At 50.5% G+C, this 15978-nt stretch overlaps 1 protein-coding gene across 7 annotated transcripts in view; it reads right to left on the bottom strand.

Moving 5' to 3' along the window:
- Positions 1 to 15978, bottom strand: part of GSE1 (Gse1 coiled-coil protein) — a 352546-nt gene that overhangs the window by 6700 nt on the left and 329868 nt on the right. For all 7 annotated transcript variants that reach the window (XM_075576447.1, XM_075576448.1, XM_075576449.1 and 4 more), the window contains 7 exons: positions 15452 to 15651; positions 9728 to 9903; positions 7991 to 8188; positions 7163 to 7354; positions 5498 to 5847; positions 4533 to 4860; positions 32 to 642 (listed from right to left, as the gene is read on the bottom strand). In XM_075576447.1, coding sequence (XP_075432562.1) covers positions 32 to 642; positions 4533 to 4860; positions 5498 to 5847; positions 7163 to 7354; positions 7991 to 8188; positions 9728 to 9903; positions 15452 to 15651 — 2055 coding nt within the window. The remainder of the gene's footprint in view (positions 1 to 31; positions 643 to 4532; positions 4861 to 5497; positions 5848 to 7162; positions 7355 to 7990; positions 8189 to 9727; positions 9904 to 15451; positions 15652 to 15978) is intronic.

Below are 15978 nucleotides of genomic sequence, written 5' to 3'. Positions count from 1 at the left end.
AAACTGCTCTCCACCTCTTCCCAAATATTACCTTTCTCTCTGGCCTCTTTCCTCCTTCGCTCCTCCAGGTCCAGTTTGCTGACCAGCCTACGGTGCTGTTGCAGGAACTCATCATACACATACATTGGGTCTCGAGTCCTTGGTGGGGGGTGTCGGTAGGACGTGCTGGGTTTGTGCAGCAGGCTGACCTCTGGTGCCTGGCCGGCCTGCTGAAGGGAGCTCCTCTGCTGGTTCAGGAAGGTCTGTGTCGACTTCTCTAGCTCAGCTAGGAATGGGGCATGGGAGTAACCAGCATGCTCTAGGGTGGTGGATTCCCTGAGGGGTTGGTACTTCTCCATCAGCTCCCTCCTCCTGGACACCTCTTCGTCTTCTTGCTGCTGCTGCTTCTCAAAGCAGTAGGATCGCTCCACTTTCACCAGAGGTAGCGCCTGCCTGCTATGTTCATATATAGGAGCGTGGTTATGAACAGAGAGGGCCTCCTGGCTCCGGCGAGACTCCGTGGAGCTCTCCATGAGTGACACAGGGTTCCAGAGCGAGGTGGGAGCCGAGTGCTGCTGGGGTTTGGGGGAGATGAGGGGCGGGGGGCCTCCAAAATGCTGCAGCTGCTCTCGGACACTTCCCTCGTTACGGTTGGATATGACCCTAAAAGGAACAGGAAAAAATCAGAACTGATTCTGAAGAGCAGAGGTATAACTGGAACCTTATAGTAGAATAGGTTCAGTAAATGCTAGGGTTGCCAGGTGTCCGGTATTGAACCTGACAACCCAATATTTGGTTACTCTGTACATGTATGTGTATACCGGTATTACCTCTCTGTACATGTATGTGTATACCGGTATTACCTCTCTGTACATGTATGTGTATACCGGTATTACCTCTCTGTACATGTATGTGTATATCGGTATTACCTCTCTGTACATGTATGTGTATGCCGGTATTACCTCTCTGTACATGTATGTGTATGCCGGTATTAGCTCTCTGTACATGTATGTGTATGCCGGTATTACCTCTCTGTACATGTATGTGTATGCCGGTATTACCTCTCTGTACATGTATGTGTATGCCGGTATTACCTCTCTGTACATGTATGTGTATACCGGTATTACCTCTCTGTACATGTATGTGTATGCCGGTATTACCTCTTTGTATATGTATGTGTATGCCGGTATTACCTCTCTGTACATGTATGTGTATGCCGGTATTACCTCTCTGTACATGTATGTGTATGCCGGTACTACCTCTCTGTACATGTATGTGTATACCGGTATTACCTCTCTGGGCGTGTATGTGTATACCGGTATTACCTCTCTGTACATGTATGTGTATGCCGGTATTACCTCTCTGTACATGTATGTGTATGCCGGTATTACCTCTCTGTACATGTATGTGTATGCCGGTATCACCTCTCTGTACATGTATTTGTATGCCAGTATTACCTCTCTGTACATGTATATGTATACCGGTATTACCTCTGTACATGTATGTGTATTACCTCTCTGTACATGTATGTGTATGCCGGTATTAGCTCTCTGTACATGTATGTGTATGCCGGTATTACCTCTCTGTACATGTATGTGTATGCCGGTATTACCTCTCTGTACATGTATGTGTATGCCGGTATTACCTCTCTGTACATGTATGTGTATGCCGGTATTACCTCTCTGTACATGTATGTGTATACCGGTATTACCTCTCTGGGCGTGTATGTGTATACCGGTATTACCTCTCTGTACATGTATGTGTATGCCGGTATTACCTCTCTGTACATGTATGTGTATGCCGGTATTACCTCTCTGTACATGTATGTGTATGCCGGTATCACCTCTCTGTACATGTATGTGTATGCCAGTATTACCTCTCTGTACATGTATATGTATACCGGTATTACCTCTCTGTACATGTATGTGTATTACCTCTCTGTACATGTATGTGTATGTCGGTATTAGCTCTCTGTATATGTATGTGTATGCCGGTATTACCTCACTGTATATGTATGTGTATGCCGGTATTACCTCACTGTACATGTATGTGTATGCCGGTATTACCTCTCTGTACATGTATGTGTATGCCGGTATTACCTCTCTGTACATGTATGTGTATGCCGGTATTACCTCTCTGTACATGTATGTGTATGCCGGTATTACCTCTCTGTACATGTATGTGTATGCCGGTATTACCTCTCTGTACATGTATGTGTATGCCGGTATTACCTCTCTGTACATGTATGTGTATGCCGGTATTACCTCTCTGTACATGTATGTGTATGCCGGTATTACCTCTCTGTACATGTATGTGTATGCCGGTATTACCTCTCTGTACATGTATGTATATGCCGGTATTACCTCTCTGTACATGTATGTGTATGCCGGTATTACCTCTCTGTACATGTATGTGTATACCGGTATTACCTCTCTGTACATGTATGTGTATACAGGTATTACCTCTCTGTACATGTATGTGTATACCGGTATTACCTCTCTGTACATGTATGTGTATACCGGTATTACCTCTCTGTACATGTATGTGTATACCGGTATTACCTCTCTGTACATGTATGTGTATGCCGGTATTACCTCTCTGTACATGTATGTGTATGCTGGTATTACCTCTCTGTACATGTATGTGTATACCGGTATTACCTCTCTGTACATGTATGTGTATGCTGGTATTACCTCTCTGTACATGTATGTGTATACCGGTATTACCTCTCTGTACATGTAGGTGTATACCGGTATTACCTCTCTGTACATGTATGTGTATGCCGGTATTACCTCTCTGTACATGTATGTGTATGCTGGTATTACCTCTCTGTACATGTATGTGCGGTATTATGTCTCTGGACTTCGTAACCAATCGTGGGATTCCCCCTGAGAAGGGATAGAGCAGGGCTGCTGCTGCTGTGTAATGCAGCCACTCAGGATGGAGGTGGCAGGAGCCTGGGGGTGGGGCCAAAGAGCGGAGGAAAAGCATGGGGCAGGGAGAGGTGTGTGTGTCACTGTGTGCCCTGTGTGTGTGTGTGTATCCTGTGTGTATTTGTTCTGTTTTGTCCTGGTGTGTGTGTGTGTATATATTTGTACGGGTGTGTGTGTGTGTGTGTGTGTGTTTTCTCTGGCTGTCCTGTGGGGGTGATAATGACGGAGGGGGGTGAGAGAGGATGGAGGGAGGTGGGGAGAGGATGAGGGGAGGGGGTGTGAGAGGATGAAGGGAGGGGGTGTGAGAGGATGAAGGGAGGGGGTTGAGAGAGGATAAGGGGAGAGAGAGGGGATGAGGAGGGGTGCAACAATCTTGTAATTTGTGGGAGGAGCATTAAGATTACGTAACAGGTCATTTATAAATAACATTCTTTCCCACCAACGATTCTGGCGCAAGTCGCACCTTTCACCCTTGTGTCCAGTATTATTGGACAAGCCCCTGGCAACCCTAGTAACTGCAATGTTCCCGTATACCTCGCTAACAAAAGGGAAAAGACTGCGCCGTACTGCTGCACATCCTACTGCGCCGTACTGCTGCACATCCTACTGCGCCGTGCTGCTGCACATCCTACTGCGCCGTGCTGCTGCACATCCTACTGCGCCGTACTGCTGCACATCCTACTGCGCCGTGCTGCTGCACATCCTACTGCGCCGTCCTGCTGCACATCCTACTGCGCCGTCCTGCTGCACATCCTACTGCTGCACATCCTACTGCGCCGTACTGCTGCACATCCTACTGCGCCGTGCTGCTGCACATCCTACTGCGCCGTGCTGCTGCACATCCTACTGCGCCGTGCTGCTGCACATCCTACTGCGCCGTGCTGCTGCACATCCTACTGCGCCGTGCTGCTGCACATCCTACTGCGCCGTGCTGCTGCACATCCTACTGCGCCGTGCTGCTGCACATCCTACTGCGCCGTACTGCTGCACATCCTACTGCGCCGTACTGCTGCACATCCTACTGCGCCGTACTGCTGCACATCCTACTGCGCCGTACTGCTGCACATCCTACTGCGCCGTACTGCTGCACATCCTACTGCGCCGTACTGCTGCACATCCTACTGCGCTGAAGAAATTGCTTGGGGTCAAAGTGTCGCGATGCTGGATGATGGAGAGAGCGCGTGAAACCAAACCCGTTCGCACTGAAGGCCGCACAGCAGCAAAGGAACTATCAAAATAAATGTCCCACAGCACCAATTCAAAATATGTAATCCCCCGGTCTGCTGCGCTCTCTAACGGGGGTGCCAAACGCCAACTTCAATTGGGCCACCTGTGCTGAAGCATTGATATCCTGGAAACCTGACCTGTTGGGGGCCCTTGAGGACTGGAGTTGGCCAGATTAGCCTCCTCTGCATGGTAATGTTGGATTTCAGCAGCAGTTTAAGGGCTGTTGGCACTTTTAATACGGACTTAGACTACGCTTTATTTCCAGCTTCCACGCCATACATTATGCCCGTTCCAGTTGCACTGGTTTGTTTTATTGCTGTACTGTATTTGCCCAGCACCTCTGCTGGGAGGCGGCCACCACCACTATTACAGAATCCTCCACCCGCTGCTCACCTGAGGTTTTCTGGCCTGGTCTCAGGCTCGGGTTGGATAATAGGGCGTCCACTGATGTCCAACTGTTGCTCCAGCACCTGCTGTCGAAATTCAGACACCTGGTACTGCCGGTCCTCCTTTTCCTGCCGGAGCCGGCGCTGCCTGGCCAACCACTTCTCCTCCTCCTGCGTCCTCTGCGCCAGGAGGGCGGCTGCTGCCGCACTGCCGGGCGGGGGGAAGGCAGCGTGGTTGGAAATGAGGCTGGGCACAGAATGGTGGGTGGCAGGAGACAGGAGCATGGGGTGCTGTGCGGGCTTAGCAGCCTGGAGAGAGGACTCCTTCAGTTTCTCTGTAAGGAAAAGCACATGTATGCAATCTAAGCCAAAGAGTCATTATACACATCGCATTGCACGCCCCGCTGGCACTATAAGGGCCACACTGACCATTTAACTAGTCTGTTATAATTAACCAGCCTGCTGTCAGGTGGGCAGCCTTAGGAAGTTAACGGGTTACCCGTTTCTATGCATCGTACGCTACAGTTTGTTTTGCATCTCTTATTGGGACAACAGGAATTTCTGTTACCGATGTTAGAATCATTTATGAAAAGCTACAATTCTACTAAAACTCTGTTTTAATCAATTTGATTTGCAGGAAAATATTTAATAGAAACCGGTTTGTACAGACACTGTTCAATAACCCTGGATTATGTTGCAGTCTGTTACCAATGTCACAGTCTGTATTCCTCTGATATACAACAAAATAACGTTTTATTAGCCACAGAAAACAAGGTCAAAGTCCAACCTAACGCCTCCCTAATTCCATGGTTTGCGCACCCTTCACGCAGACTTTAATACACAATGGGCTCTTGTTCAAGCTGCATCTACAGGAACTCCAGTTTGTCCATTAGAAAGAACGACCTGAAATGATGTTATTATCTGTTTGCACCTGGACCAGTACTCTGTGAGCTGTAACAGGTTGCACGTTACCTGGCCTGTTTGGAGTGAGCTGCTCGGTGGACTTCACGCGATCTTCCTGGTGATCCCTGAGTGGGTGGATCTCAGACTCGGCCAGAAACTGACTCTCGATGTTTTTCGCCAGGCTGGCCGCTTCCTTCTCCCGCGTCCTCTCCCTTTGTCTCTCCAGCTCCCGCTCCCGCTCTCTCTCCCTCTCACGCTCCTTCTCCCGTTCCTTCTCCCGCTCCATTTCTTTCTTCTCCCGCTCCCTCTCTCGCTCACGTTCTTTCTCCCTCTCCCGCTCAGCTTCTCGCTCTTTCTCCCGTTCCCTCTCTCTCTCTCTCTCCCGTTCCCGCTGCCTCAGCTCCTCATCCATTTGGAGTCTAGAAGCACAAAAACATACAGAGCTCAGACGAAGCCTCATTCGTCCAGCTGGGACCAGCCAGCATAAAGTTCATCTAGCTTTATAATCCAATTTACCAACACATACAGGGTTTACACGACAGTGACAGCAACCAACCACGTAACACGGTTACTGCCATAAACATAAGGATACTTTAATGTGAAATAAATGCAAGACTTAAAACTGAATGCTGCAACCAGAAAAAAAGTTGAAAAAACAGTTTTAAAGATGTTCCAATTAGAGACGGGCGAATTTGGATCCGCCGCGGATCGGCGGTTCCTTTGGTCCGCGAATTAATCTCAAAAAGGGCGAGTCGCGTTTTGCGGGGTTTTCATTATTATTACCAATGCACTCCGCGGATTCAGCCACCCGTGGATGGATTCTAGGAATTCGACCACGGGCTGCATCCAAGAGCGGGTTTTGATTAATCCGCGCGGACTGAAACCGGGCAAATCCATTTGCGGATTTTACACCGCGAAACTGATTGGGGGGATGGGATGTGAGAAAATCCGGGAAACTGATTGGGGCAGATTCACCCGTCTCTAACCCAACAACAAAGCAGAACCACATTGAGGTTTCATTATTAAAACAACCGCCCCCCCCCCCCCCTCTTTGTTGTAAACACACAACGAGCAGTTTCCAGGACCTTGGGCCACAGCGCAGGTTCTTGCCAAATTTGCCATTTAACAAAAATGTCATTCAGGGAATCCATAATACAGCGCGTCCCGGCAGAAGGTTCCTGAGGTATTGCTGAAGGGGCTCGGCAGAAACAACCTGTAATGGCGGCTTGCATGCAGTATTGTAGGTTGCCGAGCCCTGCTGGGAAGATCCCAAACTGAGCTTTAGCGTGGGGGGGGGGGGGTATAGCCGTCACAGCAGGAGCTTCCAAAGTCACTCCCCGTAATGCTTTGGATCCGCAGCAGCAAGGCCCTGTGCTGCGGTGACTTTGGAAGCTCCCCCAGTGAGTAACAGCTATACCCCCCCATGCTGCCTGCACACAGAGGGGCAGATTGGGGCCTTATTAAGTGTGGGTTCTCCCCACGCGCTCGGGACACTGTACTGCCCGGGATCGGTCACACCGTTTTGTTGGCAATAGTAGTAGGCAATAAGATGTATTAATTAGGGGATAGCTGGTGGTGCACAGTGCAAATAAGGTTGGGAATCGCTGCATAATAGCTAGAGCATTGGGTCACTTAAAGACCATTGTCATTTAGGAGAACACTCAGCAATGTGACAATGTGCAAGCAAAGTACTGCACGTCTCCATTCTTTAACGCTGATCAAATGTCCAGTTACCTCTCTGCGGTGAGGCTGGAGATGCGCTCTGACTGCAGCGCGGAGAGCGACGAATGCGTCAGCTCAGTGGGGTATCGGACTCCAGACAGGTGTAGGTGCATAGCAGAGGGGTGCAAGGGCGGGAGGGATCCAGGGCTGGGGAGAGAATAGAACGGGGACCTCAGCGCAGATAAGCAGTAGGAGTCGTCCATCCTGCAAAGACAGAACAAGCAGGTTAACGGAGTCCCCGTGGCACGTGGGAGTCAGCACCCCTCCACTAACGCCTGTGGTATTCCCAAGCCGTGGTCCGTGGTTAGAGGAAAGTCTTCTGGCGCCAGAGAGGCCTGAATGCGTAGTGAAGAACGTGACGGAGTCACCGTACTTTTCATCCCTAAATAATGCCTCGGCAATCATATGTGGCAAACATTTTACTTTTCAGTTTCAACACAAATGTTTGTTACTTTCCACTCATAATGACCATTAATTGCTCCCAACGACCCAACCCCAAATGCTTACCTAAATATAATGACTATATAATTTGGACTGAAATACCTGCCTTATTGGATAGCCATTATCCTATTAAGCCTAATATTTATGGCAATGATGCACGGGTGAGAAGACTATTAAGTAACATTAAGAACACGGCACTTACTGAAACACTGCAAGTTACATTGTAACAGTCTTTAGAACGTGGTCTGTCCCCTTAACCAGGGGTGGGCAAATCCAATCCTCAAGGGCCACTAATAGGTCAGGTTTTAAGGATATCCCTGCTTCAGCACAGGTGGCCACTCCTGCCCTAAACGCTTGGGTTTATAACCAGAACTTGGGCTGGATGCCCCTTGAACTCACCTGAAGGCGGGGTGCTGGAAGGTGTGGTGGGTCAGGTAGCTGGGGTGATAATACGTTGCTCCAGTTGTAGGGTCCATGCCGATGTGGGACAGTGAGGGCATGCGGAGGTCCTCGGCCGTGGGATAGGGTCGGAAGCTGCGCAGGTATTCCTCCGTCACCGTGCTAGATGGGACCACATGGTGCATGGACCTCTGCAGGCTGCAATCAAAGGGGAATCGTTAATCCTGTCATTGTGATAATGGCGCCTGTGTGACTGGAGCCAGATCAGACTGACAGACCGCGGTAAGGACCAACTGGCCCATTGAGCCTGCCAATTTGCTGCAATACCTTATTAGGGCCCCACGTTGCCTTCTGTTCCTAAACTCACATAATAATCTGGGTATCAATAAAAGCCACAAGGCACTGCAGGAGGTTGGTTGCTAACAGATAATCACAGGAAGAGGTGTGTGTGTGTGTGTCCAGGAACATAACAGGTCAGGTTCTCAGGATACCCCTGCTTCAACGCAGGTGGCTCAATCAGTCCCTGCTCAGCACAGGTGGCTCAATCAGAGGCCCAGTCTTTGACTTTCACCGGTGCTGAAGCAGGGATGTCCTGAAACCTGACCTGTTGGGGAGGGCTTGAGGACTGGAGTGGAGCCCCCCCCCCCCCCCCCGATCTACTTGCCCTGTTAATTAAAGCATTCAAAAGATCAAATGCTGTAACGCAGGGGGTCGCGCCCCACAGTTTGCGCACCGCTGCTGTAACGTTATGGGGCTCGATAGGAAACAAATCCGAGGCCGGACTCAAAAATAGCAAACGCAAGAAGCCGCTTTGAATGATCCTATCTGAATAGAGGAGAATGCTCGATCTTTATAGATCGCTGCACCGCGCTCTTATTTAGCAGCGCAGAACTTGCCGTTTGGACCTCTGCATCAGACTCTAAAAGCGGTGATTCTTTGTACTCTTCCTAGCCTCCAATACCTGACCAGTCTCTCCTCCTGCATCTCACTATGCCCTCCCGATTTCTTTTTCTGTTTACGGTTTCCTCGCTCCTTTGTGAACATCCCTGTTCTCTCCAACTTCCCCACTCCCCACTGCACCATTATTTATACACCTCTCTCCCAACAACTTCTTTACCCCTCAATAAAAAACACCCCCACAAATCCTCTATTCACACCCTCTATCTACTCCTTCCTGCTGCTGGGGATCTCCCCTAAGCCTGAACCCAGACATACACCCCTGATCTCACCCACGCCTCCCTGGCATCTCTTCCCCTGTAAATGGTGTTAACCTTCTCATTTAACACCGACTAACCTTAAAACTTGCCCCACAAATCAAGCATCCCAAAACCCTGCACTTATGGCTACTGCCCCAGTCACTTATACCACCCATTGTGGCCAAGCACTGCCATCTACAGCACTTATTCCCTCACCTGCTGTCTCTGTAAGTTTCCCCACAAACCTCTTAGATTGTAAGCTCTTCAGGGTAGGGATTTCCTTTCCTATTGTCTGATTTTTGCTGCACTTATTGTATAATTATAATTCCCTGTACTGTATTCTTTGTGAAGCGCTGAGTCCACTTTTGGCGCTATATAAATAAAGACGTACAATACAATACTATATGCACGCAAGTCCTATATTGTACACCCAGGTCAGTTACTACTAGCATCATTTCATATCCTTGCAACCAATGCACAATATTCCATGCTACAGGCTAAAGGTGGTGTGCAGTTTAGCTAGGTGTGCCAACACACTCACTTCAAGGGCGAGAAGCGTGTGTCTTGGACAACAGTGTTCGGGGGGATGGCAAAGGCGTAAGCGTTCCCCAGCAGGTGCGATGGGACAGAGGGTGTGCCCGCCTTCTCCGGAGGCAGCTGCGATTCTGCCATCAGCCGCTCTCTGCTGATGTTACTGGCCCGGGAGGAGGTGTCCGGCTGCGGTGGGTGGAAGAGAAGCAAACACACATCATTTCCTGTGCAGTGCAACAAAAGGAGTCCCAACACAGCCGAGCTTATCACTGGAAATGTTCCTGTGGCAGAGCAACATGGGGACAAGGAAGTACCCCTCCAAAAAGCACAAGGACCCTGACATAATGAAAACATGAACATGATGTTGCAGGTCATGAGTTGCCAACTCCAGTCCTCAAGGGCCACCAACAGACCAGGAATTAGGGATATCCCTGCTTCAGCACAGGGGCTCAATCAGCAGCTCAGTCTTTGACTGAGCCACCTGTGCTGAAGCAGGGATATCCCCAATACCTGTCCTGTTGGCAGCCCTTGAGGACTGGAGCTGGCCACCCCTGCTGTTGGTCTCCAATATCCTGCAAGCGTTTATTTTACCCCAGGGGCATATAAAAACGGATCCATTTTCTGTTACACACAAAAGATTTCACGGCCTACCGTTTAAATACATATATATTCTTTTTATTGCAGCATGGAAACTGGAGCAGAACCAAGATATCTTCCGCTCCAGGGACCCCCAAGTTCCCGAGATACCAACCGGTGAAGTTACCAGGTTTAAAAATCGCCCTCCAGGGGAAACAAAATGTCTGCCAATTCTCAGGTCAATAGGAAGCTACATCATCAACAGCTATGGCTTCCTATTGGACGGCGATTTAAATTCCCTTAAAAACAACACAGGACATAACACCGGTAACTTCCCAGGTACGGTCTTGGGAACTGGGGAGGTTCTCTGAGCTGCAAATAAGGTGGGTGACACCCCCAGTTAGTTAGAGATTGCACATTTACCTTCCCTGCTGCAATGCAATACAGTATCACTGCAACAGATAAGGCAGACTATATTCTAACAGCATAAAATGAATAGAGCAGTTTCACTGCACAGCGCCCGTGTCCCCCTGGGAGGGGAAAAGGAGGATAGGTTTTGATTGCTAATAGAAGTCTCCCTCCCCCTTTCCCTCCCTGGCTCTGCCAGCGTGGAGCTGCCCAGCATGGCACTGGGACGGAGCATGTGCCCTGGTTCGCCCCGGGGGCCCCTTTGGAAGGATGAATAGCCGGTAATGGCTGGGTTGGATGGGCCAGGGGATGAGGCAGTCTCACAGCAGAAACCTGCGTGCTCGCTGATCCGGAAACGTGCAGCAAAATGTCACAGGACATTAGGAGCAGAAAGCAGGAGGAGCGGCTGCGTGATCCGAGCAGCTCTCTGTACCCCTCATTTGCTGCGTCCGAGCTTTGGCTCACTCTGTTTGCACACGCTCTCTGCCCGAATCTCTGGAACTGCTCAGCTCCGGCCGCTTGCATATTTTCAGCTGGTTTTGCTCAGTCTTGCACGGATTAGCTCCAACAAAAAAGGATGCATCTCCCCAGGAGGTGATGGGATGTAATTGGATCTCTGTCAGTTAGTAAGTGTGTACATCAGCACACAGCCTGTCCTAATGTGTGAGTGTACACAGACAGACGGGGGTGTGTGTGTGTAGACTCAGTGACTCCTGGCTGTCTCTCTCTCCCTCTTCCATTCTGTTACGTGTTTTGTATTGTATTTCCCTTACTCACTAAAGGATTTTTAAACATAATTAAAACCCGGCTCCCATGACCTTAAAAACTAAAAGCCAAAATCCGAGGCTCAGAGCAGAAAATGTACGGACGCCTCGTCTTATTATTCAACGCCATCAGTGCAGGGTCACTCAAATGGTTAATCTCCCCTTGTTCCCCCCCTATTCTGTTTATGGCACTTCTCTGTCCAGTAGCCGGGACCCTCCAGAGCGCCCAGCAGCTCACACCAAATCACATTTACAGCACCAAAAAGGCCACTCACTGCTGCTGTCAGATACGCCCCCGTCAAAATGTATTTATTAAGCTGGAACAAGCGGGGATCAGTCCGCCGCTGGGGGAGTCTCCCTGGGAATCCTCCCTCCACCAGACACATCAGCCATAATTAATTGAAAGAGATGGGGACCGTTGATTGGAATTCTTAATGAGCAGCAACATCTGTTCACGTTCCAGGCTGTGGTGGGGCCCTGCTTCTTCTATCCCCCCAGCCCCCTCCCCACCCTCCTCCTCTACCCCCTGCTGGCTGAGCATTCAGTCTCCTCTGAACTGTGACCTGCCCCAGACTATCAGGCATAGGGGAGAGGTCACAGGGACCTTAATGTGGAGGTAGAGGGGGGAAGGGGGGGCAAAGTAAAAGGACAACATAGCCTCTGACTGTCACCTCTGTGTGTAACAGCCCCTGATGCAGGGGGGGGGGGGGGGGGGGGGAGGGGGGGATTTGTCATTCTAAAATCAGATGGGATCAGACTGGCAGCGAACATTAGGTTTCTTTGGAAAGAGGACCCCCCACCCACTTTGGGGCCTCACAATGGGGAGCCAAATGTTTCGTCAACCTCCATCCTGTCCCTGTTAGTGGGCCAAACATTAGGGGGGAGGGGGAGAGCGGGGCTTTGCCTGTGCAAACTCCCGTTCAGCGCGCATTGAGACCCCACGGCAGAGAGGACCCACCGCCTCCCGTGACTCCGCTCGCCTCCGCCAGGTTCACAACCCAACTTCAAAACATTAAACGAAAAAGACTGACGGGGTTGTTCATGAAACTGCGATAGTGCCGATCGGAGCACGGTCACACCAAAAACGCAAACCCCAAAAAGTGCCTGTTTGTTTAAAAAAAAAAAAAATATATATATATATACACCATAATACTGAGTTAAGTTATGGTGAGTAAAAAAAGTGACAAAAACCCTCCACAGGAAATTAACCCCACACTGATGAGACCCATCAAGGTCGAAACAGCTGTCTGTGGGTGGTTTTCTGGGTATGCACCTTAACCCTGGCTGTGCTCAAAGCTGTGACCATGCAGCAAGCTTAAGCCTATAGGGAACCATGTTAAAAATGGTTTTTGAGGCAAAAAGTGACAGTGTGTGCTCATTTGCATGTCATTTCCCAGAATCCCTTGCTGCAGTGGAAGTGCTGTATGCTGGGTGATAATGGGGAAAGGCGGGGTTGCAGACCTGCCTAAGACATGCAGATGAGCATACAGCTATATTTGCATATATATATATATATATAAAAGGGGCATCAAAAACCTAGATTTAACCCTTTTCACATCCAACAGTCGTTGGACCATCTGCACCACCAACATTTGGTTATATTTAACAGTTATTTCCAGCAGGTAAGAACCACTTCGTGCCCCACCTCTGCCCACTCCGTGCCCCACCTCTGCCCACTCCGTGCCCCACCTCCGCCCACTCCGTGCCCCACCTCCGCCCACTCCGTGCCCCACCTCCGCCCACTCAGTGCCCCACCTCCGCCCACTCCATGCCCCACCTCCGCCCACTCCGTGCCCCACCGGTTACTCCAATCTAATTAGAGTCTGGCTTTTTTTTATATACCCAGATCACTATGTCACTGTGTCTACCCAAACAGTTTCACATCCTGCAGAGAAAGCACTTACCCAGCACCCTGTACTTGCTCACACACAATGCTTTTCCTCTCAGGACGCTAAACACACACAGTGCTGCACACACACACAGTGCTGCACACACACACAGTGCTGCACACACACACAGTGCTGCACACACACACACAGTGCTGCACACACACACAGTGCTGCACACACACACAGTGCTGCACACACACACACAGTGCTGCACACACACACACAGTGCTGCACACACACACAGTGCTGCACACACACACACAGTGCTGCACACACACACAGTGCTGCACACACACACACACAATGCTTTTCCTCTCAGGACGCTAAACACACACAGTGCTGCACACACACACAGTGCTGCACACACACACAGTGCTGCACACACACACAGTGCTGCACACACACACAGTGCTGCACACACACACAGTGCTGCACACACACACACAGTGCTGCACACACACACACAGTGCTGCACACACACACACACAGTGCTGCACACACACACACAGTGCTGCACACACACACAGTGCTGCACACACACGCACAGTGCTGCACACACACACACAGTGCTGCACACACACACAGTGCTGCACACACACACACAATGCTTTTCCTCTCAGGACGCTAAACACACACAGTGCTGCACACACACACAGTGCTGCACACACACACAGTGCTGCACACACACACACAGTGCTGCACACACACACAGTGCTGCACACACACACAGTGCTGCACACACACACAGTGCTGCACACACACACACAGTGCTGCACACACACACAGTGCTGCACACACACACAGTGCTGCACACACACACAGTGCTGCACACACACACAGTGCTGCACACACACACAGTGCTGCACACACACACAGTGCTGCACACACACACAGTGCTGCACACACACACACAGTGCTGCACACACACACAGTGCTGCACACACACACAGTGCTGCACACACACACAGTGCTGCACACACAATTTAAGACACAATGAGCATATTTTTGTTTTTCTTGGAGGCTTTCAAATCTCGTCTTGGTGTCTGGGGGAAAGTGTTCTGCAAAAGCCACAAGGGACACTAAGGGGTCAGTCATTAATGCAGGGGTCACAGACTCCGTCCTCACGCGCCACACACAGGCCAGATTTTATTGATATCCCTGCTTCAGCACTGGTGGCTCAATCAGTGGCTCAGTCGAAGACTGAGCCACTGATTGAGCCACCTGTGCTGAAGCAGGGATATCCGTAAAAGCCGGCCTCTTGTTGGCGCGTGAGGACAGAGTTTGTGACCCCTGCATTAATGGGACAGCCCAACACGGCACTAAAATAAATGAAGGACACTGAGTGGCAAGTTAAATGCAGTCAACCGACTGACTTGACCTCAGTGATCGTTTCCGTGCCATCGTACCCTGACCGGCACTATCACAGCTTAATTTGAGTCTTGGTGGATTTCCACCACTGCACTTACGCCGAGGCCCTTCCTCCTCCTGTATTAATCATTTAAGATGGGGTTAAGAAATCTTATTAGATATAGTCCCGGAAACTTCAATGTTAAAGGGCCCCGAACAAGGCAAGAAAGTATCTTCCGCTGAGCCCGTGTGCCATGGCCACTCCATCACATGTCAACCTTTAACTCCAGTTGGGGTGGGGGTGGGGGGGAGGGGTCTCAACCCCAGTCCTCCAGATCCCCTCCAACAGGTCATGTTTAAGGATAGCCTTGCTTCAGCACAGGTGGCTCAATCAAACACTGAGCCACCTGTGCTGAAGCAGGGATATCCTTAAGACATGACCTGTTGGAGGGGTCTTGAGGTCTGGGGTTGAGCTGTAACCTCTTTCACTAACCCACGGGACCAGGAGATTTTTGATGCAATGGCTTGCGTGTATTCAGCTCTGCGGGCGCATGTGCCAGCCGTGGCAGGTCACCCCGTCTCCCCGTGGCAGGTCACCCCGTGGCAGGTCACCCCGTCTCCCCGTGCGTGTTACAATGCCACTGTAATTAGGTAATAGTGCTGCTACTAATAAAGCGGTTTTAATGGTGATGGGATCACGTAACCCCATCCACTGCCGTGATACGCGCAGGAAACACACAGCCACGTTACCTGCCGGGCTTCGCTCCTCCACACTCCATTGACCGTTTTCGTGGGTGCGATGGTCACCACAGGCGGGGTGTTGGGCATGCTGTGGCCCCCAGGGGGCACTATGATGGGGCCCATGGGACCTCGCTTGGGCGTGCTGGCAGGCGAGCTGTGGTTAGTAGCGGGCGACGAGACTGGTGAAGACTCGCTGCTTATTGAAGACCCTGAAAGAAACAAGACAACCGTGAGGCAGGCAGCACCAGCCGGATACGGTGTCCTTACAGCCGTGGTACAGGGGGATACTATGTCCTTACAGCCGTGGCACAGGGGGATACTGTGCCCTTACAGCCGTGGCACAGGGGGATACTGTGTCCTTACAGCCGTGGCGCAGGGGATACTGTGTCCTTACAGCCATGGTACAGGGGGATACTGTGTCCTTATAGCCGTGGTACAGGGGGATACTGTGTCCTTACACCGTGGCACAGGGGGATACTATGTCCTTACAACCGTGGCACAGGGGGATACTGTGTCCTTATAGCCGTGGTACAGGG

The sequence above is a fragment of the Ascaphus truei genome, chromosome 19 (genome assembly GCF_040206685.1).
Source record: "Ascaphus truei isolate aAscTru1 chromosome 19, aAscTru1.hap1, whole genome shotgun sequence".
Taxonomy (NCBI): domain Eukaryota; kingdom Metazoa; phylum Chordata; class Amphibia; order Anura; family Ascaphidae; genus Ascaphus; species Ascaphus truei.
This window is presented reverse-complemented; position numbering and strand designations above follow the sequence as displayed.